Source organism: Falco rusticolus, chromosome 4 (assembly GCF_015220075.1).
Source record: "Falco rusticolus isolate bFalRus1 chromosome 4, bFalRus1.pri, whole genome shotgun sequence".
Lineage (NCBI taxonomy): Eukaryota > Metazoa > Chordata > Aves > Falconiformes > Falconidae > Falco > Falco rusticolus.
Genome location: NC_051190.1, coordinates 7303110 through 7326767, shown reverse-complemented (window position 1 = coordinate 7326767; position 23658 = coordinate 7303110). Strand labels below are relative to the sequence as shown.

The 23658-nt window shown below is 53.1% G+C and overlaps 5 protein-coding genes across 5 annotated transcripts; all 5 read left to right on the top strand.

Moving 5' to 3' along the window:
- Positions 1-1733: 1733 nt before the first annotated feature.
- Positions 1734-4653, top strand: LOC119147859 (heat shock transcription factor, X-linked-like). The gene is made up of 2 exons (XM_037387316.1): positions 1734-2362; positions 3007-4653. Exons 1-2 carry the CDS (start codon positions 1841-1843, stop codon positions 3430-3432), a joined length of 948 nt encoding a protein of 315 aa, XP_037243213.1. The 5' UTR covers positions 1734-1840; the 3' UTR covers positions 3433-4653.
- Positions 4654-4798: 145 nt separating this feature from the next.
- On the top strand, positions 4799-7716 carry LOC119145811 (heat shock transcription factor, X-linked-like). Its single transcript, XM_037382500.1, has 2 exons — positions 4799-5427; positions 6071-7716. The coding sequence occupies exons 1-2, from the start codon at positions 4906-4908 to the stop codon at positions 6494-6496; spliced, it is 948 nt and encodes a 315-aa protein (XP_037238397.1). The 5' UTR covers positions 4799-4905; the 3' UTR covers positions 6497-7716.
- Positions 7717-7862: 146 nt separating this feature from the next.
- Positions 7863-10410, top strand: LOC119147008 (heat shock transcription factor, X-linked-like). The gene is made up of 2 exons (XM_037385444.1): positions 7863-8491; positions 9135-10410. Exons 1-2 carry the CDS (start codon positions 7970-7972, stop codon positions 9558-9560), a joined length of 948 nt encoding a protein of 315 aa, XP_037241341.1. The 5' UTR covers positions 7863-7969; the 3' UTR covers positions 9561-10410.
- Positions 10411-11087: 677 nt separating this feature from the next.
- Positions 11088-13845, top strand: LOC119147723 (heat shock transcription factor, X-linked-like). The gene is made up of 2 exons (XM_037387083.1): positions 11088-11555; positions 12199-13845. The coding sequence occupies exons 1-2, from the start codon at positions 11160-11162 to the stop codon at positions 12622-12624; spliced, it is 822 nt and encodes a 273-aa protein (XP_037242980.1). The 5' UTR covers positions 11088-11159; the 3' UTR covers positions 12625-13845.
- A 20-nt stretch (positions 13846-13865) lies between these two features.
- On the top strand, positions 13866-19218 carry LOC119147789 (heat shock transcription factor, X-linked-like). The gene is made up of 4 exons (XM_037387196.1): positions 13866-14619; positions 15263-17683; positions 18327-18453; positions 19082-19218. The coding sequence occupies exons 2-4, from the start codon at positions 17003-17005 to the stop codon at positions 19216-19218; spliced, it is 945 nt and encodes a 314-aa protein (XP_037243093.1). The 5' UTR covers positions 13866-14619; positions 15263-17002.
- The last annotated feature ends 4440 nt before the right edge of the window (positions 19219-23658 follow it).

The window sequence follows — 23658 nt, the reverse complement described above, 5'->3', positions numbered from 1 at the left end:
AACAAGTTTAAATTGCTGAGGATTTCCAGGAGACAAAGTGAAAGCCAAAAGCGGAATATGGACACTTTTCAAGGGTCAGAACATGTTAGGAACTGGCTTGTTATTTGAATCTGTGTTTTGGGTGGAGGAGTCACATCCATTTGAAAGTTTAAAGCTAGATAGTGAAATGCCCTCTGCTTCTCCTGTTTCCCAGCACTTAATGCAATATTAAAGCTATATTACAGCATTTTGAAGGACTCACACTTAGATATAAACCGTTCCATAGAGGAAATATGTACAGTAATGTTCATGCTGCTCCCTTGTCCTGCTGCTGGTGAATCTCCCTCTGTTGACAAGCTCTTCATTCACCGGCATGATAGTGGCAAGCCTGCTTTTAGCACCATTTCCAAATTTAGCCAATGCTTCAAACAAATTGTCAGAGAACAGTAACCTGGGACTGCTAACAAGGTGAGCTCAGGGGTTGTTCTGGGCTTTGAGCTGTCTGCTGGGCCTCTGTCACCTTAGAAATAGTCTCCCCTGTTACAGAGCTCACAAAATGCTGCAGCCAACCTGCCTCACGCTGGGCTGCAAGAGAAGCAGGAGCTCAGATACCAGGTACCATAGATGGGTCCTTTACATTGATCCTGCTGGCATTAAGAGGGTTTATGCCACACAAAAGCTTGTGGCAATGCGTTTCAACAAGGGAAGCCTTTTCCCCTTGCTTGGCAGAAGTATTCATAGCCCCTCTGAATTTCCAGCTGCAGGACAGATCTCAGGGTATATGTGGAGTCCTTGTTCACAGGAGCGCGGCCTGGAGGAGATTTATCAGTATTGTGGTAGTGCCTGGAGCTTTGGGTCAGTGTAGCTTCAGTTGAACATGTAAAGCTGGCTCAGGAAAAACTGTTGCCAGCTCCTCAAAACCAGGGAGGGTACTTCAGGGTAAAGTTTCTTCATGTGCCCAATTCTGTTTCTTGGCAAAACCAGGAAAAGGCAAAATGTCTCCCACCCAGTTAAACTCCTCTAGGGTTAAAGAAGCCAAAGGATGAAGGGCACAGTGCAGCCAGTGCCGGGGAGGGAGCGCACTGAAAGGCAGGAGCACATAACAGCACCAAATCCCTGGAGCAGAAGAGTGCCTAGTGGCTGTAACAGAGGTTATGACAACCCACATGATATAGAGAGCTTGATTGTCATCATGTACTGGGCTGGGCTGTATTCTGGGCGCCTCTGAAAGTGGCCGCACAGCTCAGAGGGAAAGTGCTGATCTTTCACCAGCCGATTGTACTTCTCTTAGAGCAAAAATACTCCCAGTATCTGGGGAGACTAGACATTACAGTCTGCAGTCCTGCAGTGTTTAGAGATGGGAATATTTGGCTTGGATTTAGAAAGAGTGTGCAGCCAAAATCTGTAAGACGTTTCTGAAGCGAATCATAATAACTTCAGAAATGGGGCACTGGGGTGCCCAACGCTGCCACCGTCCCCCCTCCTCGCTGCAGACCCCCCTGGATGCAGCTGGACACAGCACGGTCCCCTCATTGCCCACAGCCCTTCAACAGCTTTGTTGCCTGCGGGGCCCTGCAGTCCCGCCAGCGGCGGCTCTGCCAGTGAAAAGCAGCAACAGAAGTTGCTCTTCAGCAACTGCTCCTCCGGCTGCTCCTTTCTGCCAGGCCACCGTTTTCAAACGTCACCGTGACGTCGCATTGTGATGTCACCACTATGCAGCACGGGCATCACAATGCCGTGCCGGCATATCTGCTGGGACCCACAGCCAGCCAGTGCCAGCTGGCCTTTGCTTGCTGACTGGCAGGACCAAGGCCTGGCTCTCCACGGTGGTGGCCACCGAGGCAAGCTTGGCACAAAAGCAATGGAGCGGGAGCTGTCTGCTCAAGTAACACCATCCCTGCCTGCTCCGGAGGAGCTGGGGCAGTGGGCAGACACGACTTGTGCTGGCCCTCCAGGACAGGGGGAAAGTGCCCCCCGGGACGCTGCCATGCAAGTGGTAGGGGAGGAGCGGCACGTCCAACCGGGGGGTGACGGACATGACACCAAACAAGTCCCTCCTGCTTCCAGCAAGAGCGTGGGCCAAGGCAGTGGGCTCCTGTCGCTCCGCTTTCCACAGAAGCTTTGGATGATAATGGAAAGCGACCAGTTTCGGTCCATTTGGTGGAGCAAGGGAGGAAAATACGTGGCCATCAACGAGAAGCTCTTCAAAGAGGAGGTGCTGGGCGGGGGAGGACCTCTGCAGGTTTACACCAGGCAGAGCATGAAGAGCTTCCTTCGCCAGATGAACTACCACGGATTCGTCAAAATGCAAGGGGATGGCGAAAGATCTGCCTCCCTGCCTGAGTTCCTGGCAGAAGAAGCAGCAGCTGCTGCTCACAGCAAGGTACAGCCATCGCTCCGCACATCCACTAACGCTCACAGGGGTCTTGGGGGAGGGACGGACCTTCGCGTCGCATAAGGCCTCGCAATAGAGGGGGCGGGGAGGGCAGCGAGCGGTCCGGTTTTAGTTTCCTCCTCGGGGCGTTTTCAGGAAGGTTTGAGTTAGTCTTTCTGGACTAGTAGAAACGTGGATAAAGTACAGTTTGGTTATACCTGCTTAGTTTGAAGCCGTCCCATGGAAAGACCGGCTCCGTGTAACCTCATTGCTCTGAATGTCTTTGCTACGTGTCTTGCTGCACCAAATCTGAAACCTTCCGGCCGAATGCCAAGAGGATACACTTAAGGACCCCAGTGTTACCTCCCTGCTCATGCCCACCCTGGAGTTGCTGAACAGTCATGGTATTTGGCTTTTGAAAGCACTTCTTATGCTTTTGAAAAGCCTACGCTGCTCTTGCTGCCAGGGGTGGCGGTGACTGAACAGAACGCTTCACGTAACCTTTCGGCCTCAGCTTGAGGTTTCAGCCGTCCCCGAGAGTCCCTTCCACTATCCATGTTTGTCTTGTGCAATTCAGAGTCTGGCTTCTCGTAGCTTGGGCTTTTCCAGGCTTGGGATGGCGGCAACTGACTCTTCTCCTTTGCTTCTTCTAGGTACTCTACTACTATAACCCCCTCTTTAACAGAGGGCATCCCCACCTGCTGGAAAAGTGCCGGAGGAGGGCTGGCCTCAAGCGGAAAGCCCTGGAGATGGATGAGGGGCAGCCCTGCAGAAGACCAGGTGGCCAGCCTGCAGGGGACATGCCAGCGTCCACCAAGCGATGGGCTGAAGCACCTCCCAGCCTCGGTGCCACCCGTCCATCTCCACCGGCAGCTGCTCCCGCACTTCCAGAGCCGGCGGGAGCAGCGGGCAGCAAGAACTTCAGCCCTGTGGCCCCCTCCTCCCCACCACCACTCTCAGCTCTGCCAGCGTCCCCAGCACCACTCTGCAGACAAAGCCCTCCAGTCCCCCACTGCCCCACCTGCACCTGCCACCTCAGGACTGCAGACGCCATCGGACCCCAGCGCGGCACAATCTAAAGAGACGGAAAGAGTCAGCAGCCCGTCATGAATGAGTGTCCGATGGTTGTTGCTAAGGAGTGCAGCTTAGAAGAGCTGATGAGAAACTGATTGAACAATAAAGCTTTTCCAGTTGTCCTGTCCTGTTTGCACAGTGGAAGCCCAGACCTGAGTTTTTATTTCACCTAAGCAGAAGCGAGCCCACAAGCCATTTAATCGTCTTCCATTAACAGTTAAGCTCTAGATTCTTAGCCTTACTGAGTAAAAAGATAGATGGTGTTTGCATGATGCATGCACTGAGGGTGTTCTTCCTAATGGCAACATCTGAGCGAAAGGGGGATGCCATCAAGAACTGTGGAGACTACATACTTGTTTAAAGTAAGAATATATTAAAAAGAAAAAGGTTTTGAATCAAACCACACTGAAATCAGAAGTTTGCACAACTCCTCACAAATCAAGAGCTCCCCAGCCAGAAGGTGCCTTCTTTCCCTGCACATGACCACTGGTGGTCTTGGTTTCACTGGACACTTGCACAGTGCAGGCTTGGAAGAGGGCATTAGGACATTTTTTTCCACTGAAAGGGTTGTCAGGCATTGGAAGAGGCTGCTCAGGGAAGTGGTTGAGTCACCATCCCTGGAGGGATTGAAAAGACCTGTAGCTGTGGCGGTTAGAGACACGAGTGTCCCTGAAGGGTGGGCTTGGCAGTGTTAGCTTAATGGTTGCCCTTGATCTTAAGGGCCTTTTCCAACCTAAATGATTCTATTCTTTCTAAGAAAAGGTTTTCTTCCTGTGGTTTTCTTCAGTATTTTAATACCACTTGAAAAAGCCGAGGATGGGATAAATGTCCCTCCTCCTCTTTGTCGGACACTTGCTCCGTGCTTTGGACTGCCTTCTCCTTTATCTAGTGGACGCCTCCTCCTCCATACTTGCAGCTGTTCTTTGTGTTTACACCACTGCGCAGATTAAACACCTTGCATCGTGTTTCCTTAACAGACACCACCGCAGTGAAATGACAACAAGCAGTATGAGGACGTTTCTGCACATGTCAGAGGTGGCCAGCTGAAAAAGTGCCTGAACAGAGCACTGGGGTGCCCAACGCCGCCGCCGTCCCCGCTCCTCGCTGCAGACCCCCCTGGATGCAGCTGGACACAGCACGGTCCCCTCATTGCCCACAGCCCTTCAACAGCTTTGTTGCCTGCGGGGCCCTGCAGTCCCGCCAGCGGCGGCTCTGCCAGTGAAAAGCAGCAACAGAAGTTGCTCTTCAGCAACTGCTCCTCCAGCTGCTCCTTTCTGCCAGGCCACCGTTTTCAAACGTCACCGTGACGTCGCATTGTGATGTCACCACTATGCAGCACGGGCATCACAATGCCGTGCCGGCATATCTGCTGGGACCCACAGCCAGCCAGTGCCAGCTGGCCTTTGCTTGCTGACTGGCAGGACCAAGGCCTGGCTCTCCACGGTGGTGGCCACCGAGGCAAGCTTGGCACAAAAGCAATGGAGCGGGAGCTGTCTGCTCAAGTAACACCATCCCTGCCTGCTCCGGAGGAGCTGGGGCAGTGGGCAGACACGACTTGTGCTGGCCCTCCAGGACAGGGGGAAAGTGCCCCCCGGGACGCTGCCATGCAAGTGGTAGGGGAGGAGCGGCACGTCCAACCGGGGGGTGACGGACATGACACCAAACAAGTCCCTCCTGCTTCCAGCAAGAGCGTGGGCCAAGGCAGTGGGCTCCTGTCGCTCCGCTTTCCACAGAAGCTTTGGATGATAGTGGAAAGCGACCAGTTTCGGTCCATTTGGTGGAGCAAGGGAGGAAAATACGTGGCCATCAACGAGAAGCTCTTCAAAGAGGAGGTGCTGGGCGGGGGAGGACCTCTGCAGGTTTACACCAGGCAGAGCATGAAGAGCTTCCTTCGCCAGATGAACTACCACGGATTCGTCAAAATGCAAGGGGATGGCGAAAGATCTGCCTCCCTGCCTGAGTTCCTGGCAGAAGAAGCAGCAGCTGCTGCTCACAGCAAGGTACAGCCATCGCTCCGCACATCCACTAACGCTCACAGGGGTCTTGGGGGAGGGACGGACCTTCGCGTCGCATAAGGCCTCGCAATAGAGGGGGCGGGGAGGGCAGCGAGCGGTCCGGTTTTAGTTTCCTCCTCGGGGCATTTTCAGGAAGGTTTGAGTTAGTCTTTCTGACTAGTAGAAACGTGGATAAAGTACAGTTTGGTTATACCTGCTTAGTTTGAAGCCGTCCCATGGAAAGACCGGCTCCGTGTAACCTCATTGCTCTGAATGTCTTTGCTACGTGTCTTGCTGCACCAAATCTGAAACCTTCCGGCCGAATGCCAAGAGGATACACTTAAGGACCCCAGTGTTACCTCCCTGCTCATGCCCACCCTGGAGTTGCTGAACAGTCATGGTATTTGGCTTTTGAAAGCACTTCTTATGCTTTTGAAAAGCCTACGCTGCTCTTGCTGCCAGGGGTGGCGGTGACTGAACAGAACGCTTCACGTAACCTTTCGGCCTCAGCTTGAGGTTTCAGCCGTCCCCGAGAGTCCCTTCCACTATCCATGTTTGTCTTGTGCAATTCAGAGTCTGGCTTCTCGTAGCTTGGGCTTTTCCAGGCTTGGGATGGCGGCAACTGACTCTTCTCCTTTGCTTCTTCTAGGTACTCTACTACTATAACCCCCTCTTTAACAGAGGGCATCCCCACCTGCTGGAAAAGTGCCGGAGGAGGGCTGGCCTCAAGCGGAAAGCCCTGGAGATGGATGAGGGGCAGCCCTGCAGAAGACCAGGTGGCCAGCCTGCAGGGGACATGCCAGCGTCCACCAAGCGATGGGCTGAAGCACCTCCCAGCCTCGGTGCCACCCGTCCATCTCCACCGGCAGCTGCTCCCGCACTTCCAGAGCCGGCGGGAGCAGCGGGCAGCAAGAACTTCAGCCCTGTGGCCCCCTCCTCCCCACCACCACTCTCAGCTCTGCCAGCGTCCCCAGCACCACTCTGCAGACAAAGCCCTCCAGTCCCCCACTGCCCCACCTGCACCTGCCACCTCAGGACTGCAGACGCCATCGGACCCCAGCGCGGCACAATCTAAAGAGACGGAAAGAGTCAGCAGCCCGTCATGAATGAGTGTCCGATGGTTGTTGCTAAGGAGTGCAGCTTAGAAGAGCTGATGAGAAACTGATTGAACAATAAAGCTTTTCCAGTTGTCCTGTCCTGTTTGCACAGTGGAAGCCCAGACCTGAGTTTTTATTTCACCTAAGCAGAAGCGAGCCCACAAGCCATTTAATCGTCTTCCATTAACAGTTAAGCTCTAGATTCTTAGCCTTACTGAGTAAAAAGATAGATGGTGTTTGCATGATGCATGCACTGAGGGTGTTCTTCCTAATGGCAACATCTGAGCGAAAGGGGGATGCCATCAAGAACTGTGGAGACTACATACTTGTTTAAAGTAAGAATATATTAAAAAGAAAAAGGTTTTGAATCAAACCACACTGAAATCAGAAGTTTGCACAACTCCTCACAAATCAAGAGCTCCCCAGCCAGAAGGTGCCTTCTTTCCCTGCACATGACCACTGGTGGTCTTGGTTTCACTGGACACTTGCACAGTGCAGGCTTGGAAGAGGGCATTAGGACATTTTTTTCCACTGAAAGGGTTGTCAGGCATTGGAAGAGGCTGCTCAGGGAAGTGGTTGAGTCACCATCCCTGGAGGGATTGAAAAGACCTGTAGCTGTGGCGGTTAGAGACACGAGTGTCCCTGAAGGGTGGGCTTGGCAGTGTTAGCTTAATGGTTGCCCTTGATCTTAAGGGCCTTTTCCAACCTAAATGATTCTATTCTTTCTAAGAAAAGGTTTTCTTCCTGTGGTTTTCTTCAGTATTTTAATACCACTTGAAAAAGCCGAGGATGGGATAAATGTCCCTCCTCCTCTTTGTCGGACACTTGCTCCGTGCTTTGGACTGCCTTCTCCTTTATCTAGTGGACGCCTCCTCCTCCATACTTGCAGCTGTTCTTTGTGTTTACACCACTGCGCAGATTAAACACCTTGCATCGTGTTTCCTTAACAGACACCACCGCAGTGAAATGACAACAAGCAGTATGAGGACGTTTCTGCACATGTCAGAGGTGGCCAGCTGAAAAAGTGCCTGAACAGAGCACTGGGGTGCCCAACGCCGCCGCCGTCCCCGCTCCTCGCTGCAGACCCCCCTGGATGCAGCTGGACACAGCACGGTCCCCTCATTGCCCACAGCCCTTCAACAGCTTTGTTGCCTGCGGGGCCCTGCAGTCCCGCCAGCGGCGGCTCTGCCAGTGAAAAGCAGCAACAGAAGTTGCTCTTCAGCAACTGCTCCTCCAGCTGCTCCTTTCTGCCAGGCCACCGTTTTCAAACGTCACCGTGACGTCGCATTGTGATGTCACCACTATGCAGCACGGGCATCACAATGCCGTGCCGGCATATCTGCTGGGACCCACAGCCAGCCAGTGCCAGCTGGCCTTTGCTTGCTGACTGGCAGGACCAAGGCCTGGCTCTCCACGGTGGTGGCCACCGAGGCAAGCTTGGCACAAAAGCAATGGAGCGGGAGCTGTCTGCTCAAGTAACACCATCCCTGCCTGCTCCGGAGGAGCTGGGGCAGTGGGCAGACACGACTTGTGCTGGCCCTCCAGGACAGGGGGAAAGTGCCCCCCGGGACGCTGCCATGCAAGTGGTAGGGGAGGAGCGGCACGTCCAACCGGGGGGTGACGGACATGACACCAAACAAGTCCCTCCTGCTTCCAGCAAGAGCGTGGGCCAAGGCAGTGGGCTCCTGTCGCTCCGCTTTCCACAGAAGCTTTGGATGATAATGGAAAGCGACCAGTTTCGGTCCATTTGGTGGAGCAAGGGAGGAAAATACGTGGCCATCAACGAGAAGCTCTTCAAAGAGGAGGTGCTGGGCGGGGGAGGACCTCTGCAGGTTTACACCAGGCAGAGCATGAAGAGCTTCCTTCGCCAGATGAACTACCACGGATTCGTCAAAATGCAAGGGGATGGCGAAAGATCTGCCTCCCTGCCTGAGTTCCTGGCAGAAGAAGCAGCAGCTGCTGCTCACAGCAAGGTACAGCCATCGCTCCGCACATCCACTAACGCTCACAGGGGTCTTGGGGGAGGGACGGACCTTCGCGTCGCATAAGGCCTCGCAATAGAGGGGGCGGGGAGGGCAGCGAGCGGTCCGGTTTTAGTTTCCTCCTCGGGGCGTTTTCAGGAAGGTTTGAGTTAGTCTTTCTGACTAGTAGAAACGTGGATAAAGTACAGTTTGGTTATACCTGCTTAGTTTGAAGCCGTCCCATGGAAAGACCGGCTCCGTGTAACCTCATTGCTCTGAATGTCTTTGCTACGTGTCTTGCTGCACCAAATCTGAAACCTTCCGGCCGAATGCCAAGAGGATACACTTAAGGACCCCAGTGTTACCTCCCTGCTCATGCCCACCCTGGAGTTGCTGAACAGTCATGGTATTTGGCTTTTGAAAGCACTTCTTATGCTTTTGAAAAGCCTACGCTGCTCTTGCTGCCAGGGGTGGCGGTGACTGAACAGAACGCTTCACGTAACCTTTCGGCCTCAGCTTGAGGTTTCAGCCGTCCCCGAGAGTCCCTTCCACTATCCATGTTTGTCTTGTGCAATTCAGAGTCTGGCTTCTCGTAGCTTGGGCTTTTCCAGGCTTGGGATGGCGGCAACTGACTCTTCTCCTTTGCTTCTTCTAGGTACTCTACTACTATAACCCCCTCTTTAACAGAGGGCATCCCCACCTGCTGGAAAAGTGCCGGAGGAGGGCTGGCCTCAAGCGGAAAGCCCTGGAGATGGATGAGGGGCAGCCCTGCAGAAGACCAGGTGGCCAGCCTGCAGGGGACATGCCAGCGTCCACCAAGCGATGGGCTGAAGCACCTCCCAGCCTCGGTGCCACCCGTCCATCTCCACCGGCAGCTGCTCCCGCACTTCCAGAGCCGGCGGGAGCAGCGGGCAGCAAGAACTTCAGCCCTGTGGCCCCCTCCTCCCCACCACCACTCTCAGCTCTGCCAGCGTCCCCAGCACCACTCTGCAGACAAAGCCCTCCAGTCCCCCACTGCCCCACCTGCACCTGCCACCTCAGGACTGCAGACGCCATCGGACCCCAGCGCGGCACAATCTAAAGAGACGGAAAGAGTCAGCAGCCCGTCATGAATGAGTGTCCGATGGTTGTTGCTAAGGAGTGCAGCTTAGAAGAGCTGATGAGAAACTGATTGAACAATAAAGCTTTTCCAGTTGTCCTGTCCTGTTTGCACAGTGGAAGCCCAGACCTGAGTTTTTATTTCACCTAAGCAGAAGCGAGCCCACAAGCCATTTAATCGTCTTCCATTAACAGTTAAGCTCTAGATTCTTAGCCTTACTGAGTAAAAAGATAGATGGTGTTTGCATGATGCATGCACTGAGGGTGTTCTTCCTAATGGCAACATCTGAGCGAAAGGGGGATGCCATCAAGAACTGTGGAGACTACATACTTGTTTAAAGTAAGAATATATTAAAAAGAAAAAGGTTTTGAATCAAACCACACTGAAATCAGAAGTTTGCACAACTCCTCACAAATCAAGAGCTCCCCAGCCAGAAGGTGCCTTCTTTCCCTGCACATGACCACTGGTGGTCTTGGTTTCACTGGACACTTGCACAGTGCAGGCTTGGAAGAGGGCATTAGGACATTTTTTTCCACTGAAAGGGTTGTCAGGCATTGGAAGAGGCTGCTCAGGGAAGTGGTTGAGTCACCATCCCTGGAGGGATTGAAAAGACCTGTAGCTGTGGCGGTTAGAGACACGAGTGTCCCTGAAGGGTGGGCTTGGCAGTGTTAGCTTAATGGTTGCCCTTGATCTTAAGGGCCTTTTCCAACCTAAATGATTCTATTCTTTCTAAGAAAAGGTTTTCTTCCTGTGGTTTTCTTCAGTATTTTAATACCACTTGAAAAAGCCGAGGATGGGATAAATGTCCCTCCTCCTCTTTGTCGGACACTTGCTCCGTGCTTTGGACTGCCTTTTCCTTTATCTAGTGGACGCCTCCTCCTCCATACTTGCAGCTGTTCTTTGTGTTTACACCACTGCGCAGATTAAACACCTTGCATCGTGTTTCCTTAACAGACACCACCGCAGTGAAATGACAACAAGCAGTATGAGGACGTTTCTGCACATGTCAGAGGTGGCCAGCTGAAAAAGTGCCTGAACAGAGCACTGGGGTGCCCAACGCCGCCGCCGTCCCCGCTCCTCGCTGCAGACCCCCCTGGATGCAGCTGGACACAGCACGGTCCCCTCATTGCCCACAGCCCTTCAACAGCTTTGTTGCCTGCGGGGCCCTGCAGTCCCGCCAGCGGCGGCTCTGCCAGTGAAAAGCAGCAACAGAAGTTGCTCTTCAGCAACTGCTCCTCCGGCTGCTCCTTTCTGCCAGGCCACCGTTTTCAAACGTCACCGTGACGTCGCATTGTGATGTCACCACTATGCAGCACGGGCATCACAATGCCGTGCCGGCATATCTGCTGGGACCCACAGCCAGCCAGTGCCAGCTGGCCTTTGCTTGCTGACTGGCAGGACCAAGGCCTGGCTCTCCACGGTGGTGGCCACCGAGGCAAGCTTGGCACAAAAGCAATGGAGCGGGAGCTGTCTGCTCAAGTAACACCATCCCTGCCTGCTCTGGAGGAGCTGGGGCAGTGGGCAGACACGACTTGTGCTGGCCCTCCAGGACAGGGGGAAAGTGCCCCCCGGGACGCTGCCATGCAAGTGGTAGGGGAGGAGCGGCACGTCCAACCGGGGGGTGACGGACATGACACCAAACAAGTCCCTCCTGCTTCCAGCAAGAGCGTGGGCCAAGGCAGTGGGCTCCTGTCGCTCCGCTTTCCACAGAAGCTTTGGATGATAATGGAAAGCGACCAGTTTCGGTCCATTTGGTGGAGCAAGGGAGGAAAATACGTGGCCATCAACGAGAAGCTCTTCAAAGAGGAGGTGCTGGGCGGGGGAGGACCTCTGCAGGTTTACACCAGGCAGAGCATGAAGAGCTTCCTTCGCCAGATGAACTACCACGGATTCGTCAAAATGCAAGGGGATGGCGAAAGATCTGCCTCCCTGCCTGAGTTCCTGGCAGAAGAAGCAGCAGCTGCTGCTCACAGCAAGGTACAGCCATCGCTCCGCACATCCACTAACGCTCACAGGGGTCTTGGGGGAGGGACGGACCTTCGCGTCGCATAAGGCCTCGCAATAGAGGGGGCGGGGAGGGCAGCGAGCGGTCCGGTTTTAGTTTCCTCCTCGGGGCGTTTTCAGGAAGGTTTGAGTTAGTCTTTCTGACTAGTAGAAACGTGGATAAAGTACAGTTTGGTTATACCTGCTTAGTTTGAAGCCGTCCCATGGAAAGACCGGCTCCGTGTAACCTCATTGCTCTGAATGTCTTTGCTACGTGTCTTGCTGCACCAAATCTGAAACCTTCCGGCCGAATGCCAAGAGGATACACTTAAGGACCCCAGTGTTACCTCCCTGCTCATGCCCACCCTGGAGTTGCTGAACAGTCATGGTATTTGGCTTTTGAAAGCACTTCTTATGCTTTTGAAAAGCCTACGCTGCTCTTGCTGCCAGGGGTGGCGGTGACTGAACAGAACGCTTCACGTAACCTTTCGGCCTCAGCTTGAGGTTTCAGCCGTCCCCGAGAGTCCCTTCCACTATCCATGTTTGTCTTGTGCAATTCAGAGTCTGGCTTCTCGTAGCTTGGGCTTTTCCAGGCTTGGGATGGCGGCAACTGACTCTTCTCCTTTGCTTCTTCTAGGTACTCTACTACTATAACCCCCTCTTTAACAGAGGGCATCCCCACCTGCTGGAAAAGTGCCGGAGGAGGGCTGGCCTCAAGCGGAAAGCCCTGGAGATGGATGAGGGGCAGCCCTGCAGAAGACCAGGTGGCCAGCCTGCAGGGGACATGCCAGCGTCCACCAAGCGATGGGCTGAAGCACCTCCCAGCCTCGGTGCCACCCGTCCATCTCCACCGGCAGCTGCTCCCGCACTTCCAGAGCCGGCGGGAGCAGCGGGCAGCAAGAACTTCAGCCCTGTGGCCCCCTCCTCCCCACCACCACTCTCAGCTCTGCCAGCGTCCCCAGCACCACTCTGCAGACAAAGCCCTCCAGTCCCCCACTGCCCCACCTGCACCTGCCACCTCAGGACTGCAGACGCCATCGGACCCCAGCGCGGCACAATCTAAAGAGACGGAAAGAGTCAGCAGCCCGTCATGAATGAGTGTCCGATGGTTGTTGCTAAGGAGTGCAGCTTAGAAGAGCTGATGAGAAACTGATTGAACAATAAAGCTTTTCCAGTTGTCCTGTCCTGTTTGCACAGTGGAAGCCCAGACCTGAGTTTTTATTTCACCTAAGCAGAAGCGAGCCCACAAGCCATTTAATCGTCTTCCATTAACAGTTAAGCTCTAGATTCTTAGCCTTACTGAGTAAAAAGATAGATGGTGTTTGCATGATGCATGCACTGAGGGTGTTCTTCCTAATGGCAACATCTGAGCGAAAGGGGGATGCCATCAAGAACTGTGGAGACTACATACTTGTTTAAAGTAAGAATATATTAAAAAGAAAAAGGTTTTGAATCAAACCACACTGAAATCAGAAGTTTGCACAACTCCTCACAAATCAAGAGCTCCCCAGCCAGAAGGTGCCTTCTTTCCCTGCACATGACCACTGGTGGTCTTGGTTTCACTGGACACTTGCACAGTGCAGGCTTGGAAGAGGGCATTAGGACATTTTTTTCCACTGAAAGGGTTGTCAGGCATTGGAAGAGGCTGCTCAGGGAAGTGGTTGAGTCACCATCCCTGGAGGGATTGAAAAGACCTGTAGCTGTGGCGGTTAGAGACACGAGTGTCCCTGAAGGGTGGGCTTGGCAGTGTTAGCTTAATGGTTGCCCTTGATCTTAAGGGCCTTTTCCAACCTAAATGATTCTATTCTTTCTAAGAAAAGGTTTTCTTCCTGTGGTTTTCTTCAGTATTTTAATACCACTTGAAAAAGCCGAGGATGGGATAAATGTCCCTCCTCCTCTTTGTCGGACACTTGCTCCGTGCTTTGGACTGCCTTCTCCTTTATCTAGTGGACGCCTCCTCCTCCATACTTGCAGCTGTTCTTTGTGTTTACACCACTGCGCAGATTAAACACCTTGCATCGTGTTTCCTTAACAGACACCACCGCAGTGAAATGACAACAAGCAGTATGAGGACGTTTCTGCACATGTCAGAGGTGGCCAGCTGAAAAAGTGCCTGAACAGAGCACTGGGGTGCCCAACGCCGCCGCCGTCCCCGCTCCTCGCTGCAGACCCCCCTGGATGCAGCTGGACACAGCACGGTCCCCTCATTGCCCACAGCCCTTCAACAGCTTTGTTGCCTGCGGGGCCCTGCAGTCCCGCCAGCGGCGGCTCTGCCAGTGAAAAGCAGCAACAGAAGTTGCTCTTCAGCAACTGCTCCTCCAGCTGCTCCTTTCTGCCAGGCCACCGTTTTCAAACGTCACCGTGACGTCGCATTGTGATGTCACCACTATGCAGCACGGGCATCACAATGCCGTGCCGGAATATCTGCTGGGACCCACAGCCAGCCAGTGCCAGCTGGCCTTTGCTTGCTGACTGGCAGGACCAAGGCCTGGCTCTCCACGGTGGTGGCCACCGAGGCAAGCTTGGCACAAAAGCAATGGAGCGGGAGCTGTCTGCTCAAGTAACACCATCCCTGCCTGCTCCGGAGGAGCTGGGGCAGTGGGCAGACACGACTTGTGCTGGCCCTCCAGGACAGGGGGAAAGTGCCCCCCGGGACGCTGCCATGCAAGTGGTAGGGGAGGAGCGGCACGTCCAACCGGGGGGTGACGGACATGACACCAAACAAGTCCCTCCTGCTTCCAGCAAGAGCGTGGGCCAAGGCAGTGGGCTCCTGTCGCTCCGCTTTCCACAGAAGCTTTGGATGATAATGGAAAGCGACCAGTTTCGGTCCATTTGGTGGAGCAAGGGAGGAAAATACGTGGCCATCAACGAGAAGCTCTTCAAAGAGGAGGTGCTGGGCGGGGGAGGACCTCTGCAGGTTTACACCAGGCAGAGCATGAAGAGCTTCCTTCGCCAGATGAACTACCACGGATTCGTCAAAATGCAAGGGGATGGCGAAAGATCTGCCTCCCTGCCTGAGTTCCTGGCAGAAGAAGCAGCAGCTGCTGCTCACAGCAAGGTACAGCCATCGCTCCGCACATCCACTAACGCTCACAGGGGTCTTGGGGGAGGGACGGACCTTCGCGTCGCATAAGGCCTCGCAATAGAGGGGGCGGGGAGGGCAGCGAGCGGTCCGGTTTTAGTTTCCTCCTCGGGGCGTTTTCAGGAAGGTTTGAGTTAGTCTTTCTGACTAGTAGAAACGTGGATAAAGTACAGTTTGGTTATACCTGCTTAGTTTGAAGCCGTCCCATGGAAAGACCGGCTCCGTGTAACCTCATTGCTCTGAATGTCTTTGCTACGTGTCTTGCTGCACCAAATCTGAAACCTTCCGGCCGAATGCCAAGAGGATACACTTAAGGACCCCAGTGTTACCTCCCTGCTCATGCCCACCCTGGAGTTGCTGAACAGTCATGGTATTTGGCTTTTGAAAGCACTTCTTATGCTTTTGAAAAGCCTACGCTGCTCTTGCTGCCAGGGGTGGCGGTGACTGAACAGAACGCTTCACGTAACCTTTCGGCCTCAGCTTGAGGTTTCAGCCGTCCCCGAGAGTCCCTTCCACTATCCATGTTTGTCTTGTGCAATTCAGAGTCTGGCTTCTCGTAGCTTGGGCTTTTCCAGGCTTGGGATGGCGGCAACTGACTCTTCTCCTTTGCTTCTTCTAGGTACTCTACTACTATAACCCCCTCTTTAACAGAGGGCATCCCCACCTGCTGGAAAAGTGCCGGAGGAGGGCTGGCCTCAAGCGGAAAGCCCTGGAGATGGATGAGGGGCAGCCCTGCAGAAGACCAGGTGGCCAGCCTGCAGGGGACATGCCAGCGTCCACCAAGCGATGGGCTGAAGCACCTCCCAGCCTCGGTGCCACCCGTCCATCTCCACCGGCAGCTGCTCCCGCACTTCCAGAGCCGGCGGGAGCAGCGGGCAGCAAGAACTTCAGCCCTGTGGCCCCCTCCTCCCCACCACCACTCTCAGCTCTGCCAGCGTCCCCAGCACCACTCTGCAGACAAAGCCCTCCAGTCCCCCACTGCCCCACCTGCACCTGCCACCTCAGGACTGCAGACGCCATCGGACCCCAGCGCGGCACAATCTAAAGAGACGGAAAGAGTCAGCAGCCCGTCATGAATGAGTGTCCGATGGTTGTTGCTAAGGAGTGCAGCTTAGAAGAGCTGATGAGAAACTGATTGAACAATAAAGCTTTTCCAGTTGTCCTGTCCTGTTTGCACAGTGGAAGCCCAGACCTGAGTTTTTATTTCACCTAAGCAGAAGCGAGCCCACAAGCCATTTAATCGTCTTCCATTAACAGTTAAGCTCTAGATTCTTAGCCTTACTGAGTAAAAAGATAGATGGTGTTTGCATGATGCATGCACTGAGGGTGTTCTTCCTAATGGCAACATCTGAGCGAAAGGGGGATGCCATCAAGAACTGTGGAGACTACATACTTGTTTAAAGTAAGAATATATTAAAAAGAAAAAGGTTTTGAATCAAACCACACTGAAATCAGAAGTTTGCACAACTCCTCACAAATCAAGAGCTCCCCAGCCAGAAGGTGCCTTCTTTCCCTGCACATGACCACTGGTGGTCTTGGTTTCACTGGACACTTGCACAGTGCAGGCTTGGAAGAGGGCATTAGGACATTTTTTTCCACTGAAAGGGTTGTCAGGCATTGGAAGAGGCTGCTCAGGGAAGTGGTTGAGTCACCATCCCTGGAGGGATTGAAAAGACCTGTAGCTGTGGCGGTTAGAGACACGAGTGTCCCTGAAGGGTGGGCTTGGCAGTGTTAGCTTAATGGTTGCCCTTGATCTTAAGGGCCTTTTCCAACCTAAATGATTCTATTCTTTCTAAGAAAAGGTTTTCTTCCTGTGGTTTTCTTCAGTATTTTAATACCACTTGAAAAAGCCGAGGATGGGATAAATGTCCCTCCTCCTCTTTGTCGGACACTTGCTCCGTGCTTTGGACTGCCTTCTCCTTTATCTAGTGGACGCCTCCTCCTCCATACTTGCAGCTGTTCTTTGTGTTTACACCACTGCGCAGATTAAACACCTTGCATCGTGTTTCCTTAACAGACACCACCGCAGTGAAATGACAACAAGCAGTATGAGGACGTTTCTGCACATGTCAGAGGTGGCCAGCTGAAAAAGTGCCTGAACAGAGCACTGGGGTGCCCAACGCCGCCGCCGTCCCCGCTCCTCGCTGCAGACCCCCCTGGATGCAGCTGGACACAGCACGGTCCCCTCATTGCCCACAGCCCTTCAACAGCTTCGTTGCCTGCGGGGCCCTGCAGTCCCGCCAGCGGCGGCTCTGCCAGTGAAAAGCAGCAACAGAAGTTGCTCTTCAGCAACTGCTCCTCCGGCTGCTCCTTTCTGCCAGGCCACCGTTTTCAAACGTCACCGTGACGTCGCATTGTGATGTCACCACTATGCAGCACGGGCATCACAATGCCGTGCCGGAATATCTGCTGGGACCCACAGCCAGCCAGTGCCAGTTGGCCTTTACTTGCTGACTGGCAGGACCAAGGCCTGGCTCTCCACGGTGGTGGCCACCGAGGCAAGCTTGGCACAAAAGCAATGGAGCGGGAGCTGTCTGCTCAAGTAACACCATCCCTGCCTGCTCCGGAGGAGCTGGGGCAGTGGGCAGACACGACTTGTGCTGGCCCTCCAGGACAGGGGGAAAGTGCCCCCCGGGACGCTGCCATGCAAGTGGTAGGGGAGGAGCGGCACGTCCAACCGGGGGGTGACGGACATGACACCAAACAAGTCCCTCCTGCTTCCAGCAAGAGCGTGGGCCAAGGCAGTGGGCTCCTGTTGCTCCGCTTTCCACAGAAGCTTTGGATGATAGTGGAAAGCGACCAGTTTCGGTCCATTTGGTGGAGCAAGGGAGGAAAATACGTGGCCATCAACGAGAAGCTCTTCAAAGAGGAGGTGCTGGGCGGGGGAGGACCTCTGCAGGTTTACACCAGGCAGAGCATGAAGAGCTTCCTTCGCCAGATGAACTACCACGGATTCGTCAAAATGCAAGGGGATGGCGAAAGATCTGCCTCCCTGCCTGAGTTCCTGGCAGAAGAAGCAGCAGCTGCTGCTCACAGCAAGGTACAGCCATCGCTCCGCACATCCACTAACGCTCACAGGGGTCTTGGGGGAGGGACGGACCTTCGCGTCGCATAAGGCCTCGCAATAGAGGGGGCGGGGAGGGCAGCGAGCGGTCCGGTTTTAGTTTCCTCCTCGGGGCGTTTTCAGGAAGGTTTGAGTTAGTCTTTCTGGCTAGTAGAAACGTGGATAAAGTACAGTTTGGTTATACCTGCTTAGTTTGAAGCCGTCCCATGGAAAGACCGGCTCCGTGTAACCTCATTGCTCTGAATGTCTTTGCTACGTGTCTTGCTGCACCAAATCTGAAACCTTCCTGCCGGATGCCAAGAGGATACACTTAAGGACCCCAGTGTTACCTCCCTGCTCATGCCCACCCTGGAGTTGCTGAACAGTCATGGTATTTGGCTTTTGAAAGCACTTCTTATGCTTTTGAAAAGCCTACGCTGCTCTTGCTGCCAGGGGTGGCGGTGACTGAACAGAACGCTTCACGTAACCTTTCGGCCTCAGCTTGAGGTTTCAGCCGTCCCCGAGAGTCCCTTCCACTATCCATGTTTGTCTTGTGCAATTCAGAGTCTGGCTTCTCGTAGCTTGGGCTTTTCCAGGCTTGGGATGGCGGCAACTGACTCTTCTCCTTTGCTTCTTCTAGGTACTCTACTACTATAACCCCCTCTTTAACAGAGGGCTTCCCCACCTGCTGGAAAAGTGCCGGAGGAGGGCTGGCCTCAAGCGGAAAGCCCTGGAGATGGATGAGGGGCAGCCCTGCAGAAGACCAGGTGGCCAGCCTGCAGGGGACATGCCAGCGTCCACCAAGCGATGGGCTGAAGCACCTCCCAGCCTCGGTGCCACCCGTCCATCTCCACCGGCAGCTGCTCCCGCACTTCCAGAGCCGGCGGGAGCAGCGGGCAGCAAGAACTTCAGGCCTGTGGCCCCCTCCTCCCCACCACCACTCTCAGCTCTGCCAGCGTCCCCAGCACCACTCTGCAGACAAAGCCCTCCAGTCCCCCACTGCCCCACCTGCACCTGCCACCTCAGGACTGCAGATGCAGGTCATGCCATCAGACTCTAGTATGGCATGTTCTGGATGGGCAGAGAGTCAGGAGCCAGTCGATGGTGTTGAATATCATTTTTAGTACACAGAAATTTTCAGAGCTGGCAATAAACCTTTGTAGCAATAACGCTTTTCCAGCTGTCCTGTCCTCTTTGCACAGCACAGTGTTGGGTGAGTTCCTGCTCCACCACCCAAACAGTTTTCAGAAGCAACTGATCCACCCCTAGCAGAACCAACCATTTCTCCCCGTAGACCAGCCTGGTTTCTCAGCGCTAGAAAGTAAAAGCCAGTATGAGGGTTGCATGGTGCATGCCCTGGTGTTGCGTCTTCCGCATGCCATCTGTGGCTGGGAGGTCCTGTCACTCCTCTGCAGAGGCATTCTCCCAAGGCCACGGCAGGCTACCAGGAGCTCACAAGTCCTGGGACTCCGCAGGGGGTACGGCTGAACCGTAGAGCTTTCCGCAGGAGGAGGCAACCCATTACCCAGTGACTGGAGGAAGAATTTCTGACAAGAGCATTTACCAAGGTCCAGTTTAGCAAAGAGGGTTTAACTGAAGCATCTAAACCAGAGGCTGCTTTGTGCTGCCCAAGCTTTCCGCTGAGCAGGGGGTTCGCTGCTTGGTGAGAGCTGGTCCGGCACACATGCCGCGAAGGACGGGCCATGCCTTGCGGTGGTTTGCATTCACCAGCATAAGAAATAAGGGTGTGAGTTGGTTATCTAATAGAGTTGGCAAGAGACAGAGTCTATGGAGTTAGTAATAAATGGAGCCAAATAAAGTTGATAATAAGATGAACAAGAAACTTTTTCTAGTTGCTTGTCTTGTTTGGACAGTGGAAAACACTGTTCTTAAATAGTTCTGTGGGTTTAATATTCCCACTTGTCCTTTAGTGGTCTTACCAAGACTGAGGTCCCGGCACAAGCATGCACCAGTGTCATGGTAGCACCAGGAGGTCCAACAAAGGCTGAGCTGTTGGTACTGCACGGAAGAGCAGCCAGGTGCCTCTTTTGCTCTCTGAGGATGAGATGTCGGAAGGGGAAATGATCTGTGCAAGGAAGCAACTGGCTTGGGTGGTTGGCAGTGGGCTACACCACCTCTCTGGTTCTGTCTGCCTCAAACTGGCTTGGAAATACAAAGGACCACTGTCCCCTCACACAGTTAAATTCACTGCAGAAGGGTTTGGCTTTAGTGACTCTACCAGCTGTTCAGAGAGAAGGAAGCTGCAGGGGAGATGGTTAGGCGGATGCCACAGACTTAAAGCTGGTTGGAACAAGGGCTGCTCTGATTTTTTGCAGACAGATGCAACCTTCTCTTCAGCATGTAAAAGCAGCAAATGCAACCAACACTTGGTTTTGTTCTGTCGTCTGTCCTGGTCCTGTGCCATTCCTCTCCTCAGCATGCAGGACTGGTGTGGAAAGGAGAGCAGGTGGCCACCCTGGTTCTTCGTAGGGAACTAAGACAGTGGGTTGTTTTGACATTGATATGTGCAACTGTGGCCTTGCTTTGACAATGTGCAGCTGTGATCCTGCAGCAAAGAGGTAAATAACTTTGAGGGAGTATGAGAAGAAAACCGGATGATCTCACCTCTAGAAGATAAGGAAACAGTGTGAACAGCAGAGAGTAGCCTATAGTGAACAGTGGCTGGGCGTATGGACGGTAGAGTGTGACCAATAGTAATGCTTTCAGCAGCACATGTACAGAGTATGCACTTATAAAAGCTGTAACTAACAATAAATATCTTCGCTTCGTAATCCTTTCAAAGTCCGTGCCTTGTATGCCACAGGTCTTCAGGAGGTGCAAGGCCACTGGGACCGTTAAGCTTTAGAAGGATTAGATGGTTGTGTGCTTGCCCTTGCTGACCAAACTCAGTGCCGTTGACTGGAGTTCGTCTAGAAAGGTCAACATCCTCCTGTCCACCCTGTTCTTGGCATGAATGAGTGTGGAACCTTTTGGCTCTTCCCCTGTAATACTTGGCGTGGAAACTCCATACCCTTTAACAGGGGCAGACTGATACCCCTCTCTGATCTGCAGAGGGAGGATCTGGATTTTGGATATTTTGGGACAAAGATTTTTGACAAGATTATAGGATTAAAAGTTACGGCCAAATGTGCTCCAGCTCAGTGATCAATGCTGATTGGAAAGCAGCCTAATGGAGAGAGATGAACTCAAAGCACGCTGCTCTAGCACTGTTCAGGCTGATAATACCTTTCTGGTTTATGAAGTGGGTGGTGCTGTACTGAGCAGCATTACCCGCTCTGACCAGGTCTGCCCCAGCGCCAGGGTCTGTGTGGCAATGCCCCTGCCGGCTGCAGATGCTGGGCACATGCCCCACAAGTGATGACCTCCACATCCAAAAGGCCTCAGCTTCACTCCAGTGAACACAGCTAGGAATTTCCTAGTACCAGTCTCTGTGCTTTTTGGGTTCTGGGTTGATGCAATTGTGAGTTCAGTGAAGTCTGAACTCTGCTCACCCCTGCACGCAACAGCAGGGAAAGTTCTGGAATTGAAAGCAGCTGCCTGCCCTCTGTCAGCAAGATCAACAGAGCTGGGGCCACCTGTACTGGGAGATATTTTAAAGGTAGGTTTGACCTACATTTGTGTAACAGATTCAAAGATCTTACAGTGGCTTAAGATGCCAGAACCAACATAAGTGGTCAGAGACAACTTCATAGATGACCAGGAAGCTGCTGATGGGATTCTGGTTGGATCCAGCTTGCCAGGATTTCTCACTCCTGACTCTTTCTCCTCCTTTAAGCCAGTTCTAGAAGCTGTAGGCACATATGAGCTCCCTTCCTTTCACCTCTCGTCGATGGCTGAAGAATTGTATAGTTTCACACAGGGAGTACCAGTATATGCCTCTGCCACTCCAGGGCATGTCCCTGTCCCCTTGTCACCCCTTCCCTCACCATTTCAGCTATAGGAATGAGCAGCGAAAGTAGTACAAATCACCTGCAAAGGCAAGGCAGCAAATAAAATAAGGTATTGCAATTAACGGGGCGCTTTCTGGCTCTCTGCGTAGACCATGCTTCAGATCTGAGACATGCAAATTTTCTCTTAGTGGCCCAAGCAGCATCAGAGCCCAGGCTCTGCCAGCTCTTTGCTTTACAACAGCAAAGAGCCCCTGTATGCTGAGTGCAGAGGAGGGTGACAGGCGCCCCCAGCCCTGTCAGCCTCTTCCCGCTGTTGCTATAATCAGCTCATGGCACCTTCCTCCCTCTTTTCAGGGCTCCGATAACAAGCACTTAGGACAGCCAGATGACCTTTGGCTGAGCTTTGTCTTTAAACTCCCGTGGCTTTTGCTTCATTGCCTAGTTGTTACGCAGCAGTAAAGATCCACTCTGATAGCAGCAGAGTCTGCTCCCCTCCCCTTTCCCCTCTCACTCACACAGGACCAAAGCTCTCTGAATTTGCTTGAACAAATTTGCATTTAGGTCAGTGAGAGATTTACTTGAGGAAAAGATTTTTTTTCTCCTTTTTCTTAACTCTGTAAGAAAGGGTAATAAGCACAAAGGCAGGTGGGTGAAAAAAATCGTGGGCTATAAATAAACAGGTTTGGCACACATGGGAGGACAAAGTCATTAGTAAGAGAGAAAATCACTGAGGTGGCAGCAAGCTACATCTTCAGCTGACGTAAAGCAGCACCTCCCCATGGAAGCAATGGGACTATGTCGCCGCCATCAGCTGAGCTCCTTGGTGGACCTGGTCCCCTCTGCAGTGCCTAAACTGTCTGCAGCTGCCTCCTTCCACCGCAGCAATGAGGGAAGTACGGACAGCAAATCTCTGGACTACATTGATCTTCACCTGCAATTTTTGGCTCCTTGTAGCTGTCTGCTTAGGCAGCCTAAATCCCTGCTGTGCTCTCCAGATGCAAAGGGGCAATAACAGGATGGCTGTCCCACCCCAGCTGGTAGGCTTGACATATGCCAAAGCACTGCAGGGTTGGTTGCTCAAGGCCACTGCCTCCATCTCTACACTGTATTGGGATGGGACACAAAACAGCTGTGGAAGGCCCATGCTGGGATCATGGTGGTCATGGAGACAGGATGACCTTGTTCTGAGAGTGCTGATAGCAACTGGGAGACCTGGGTGAGGCCACTGGTTCCATCTCAGCTTGTGCGCATTGCCTTAACCAACTCCACATCTCTTGGTGCTTCCTCTGTAGATGGCAAATACTTCTTCCCACCACTGGTCTCATTGAGAACCTCAGCTTTTCCAGGAAAACAGCCTCATCGTGGCTTTCTGAAGCTTAGCATGCTGTCCCTCAGTTGTCATATTCTTAAAACTGCAAAAGTATGTATAAAGAATGGTGTGCTCAGCAGTTTAAATATTAACAGGACACGTGAGAACTGCACTTTGCAATACAGAAGCAGTAAACATTCAGTTTAGTTGCTAAACTTAGACCCACTCACTCTAGCGAGAAGTTCAGGGCTTTCTGAATTGGGCTTGAAGTCAAAGGTTAGCTGTAATTTCATGCAAGAATGACCCACCTGAATTCTGGGTGGGTCTGATGCTGTGCCGTAGCTTTGCTGCCCAATGTGGCTGCGTGCTGTCTTGCAGCGTGCAGGGACCGCAGCCCTGGCAGGGCTGGCAACACAAGGCTCTGTTGTGAAGATGGAGGTGGCAGATCCTGGGGCTTCTGGGCCCTTCCAAATTCATGCTCATACAAATAACACCAGGGAAGGACTTGCTGAAAATTACTATAAAATATCTAGGTTGCAAGCTGGGATGTGGTATTTGAAAGAGGCTAGCTCAACACTTTTTTTTCTCCCAGAGTTATGGTAGTCTTAACAAAGCAGCTGGCTAGTTTGGCATGATTCATCTTTAATGAAATTATCCAATTTCCCTGCTGATTTCAGCATCTTTAGAAAACTGAAGGCTGGAGGAGGCCTCAGCCTGCCCTCGGGTGGTCATCTGAAGCAAAGCAGGAGCCA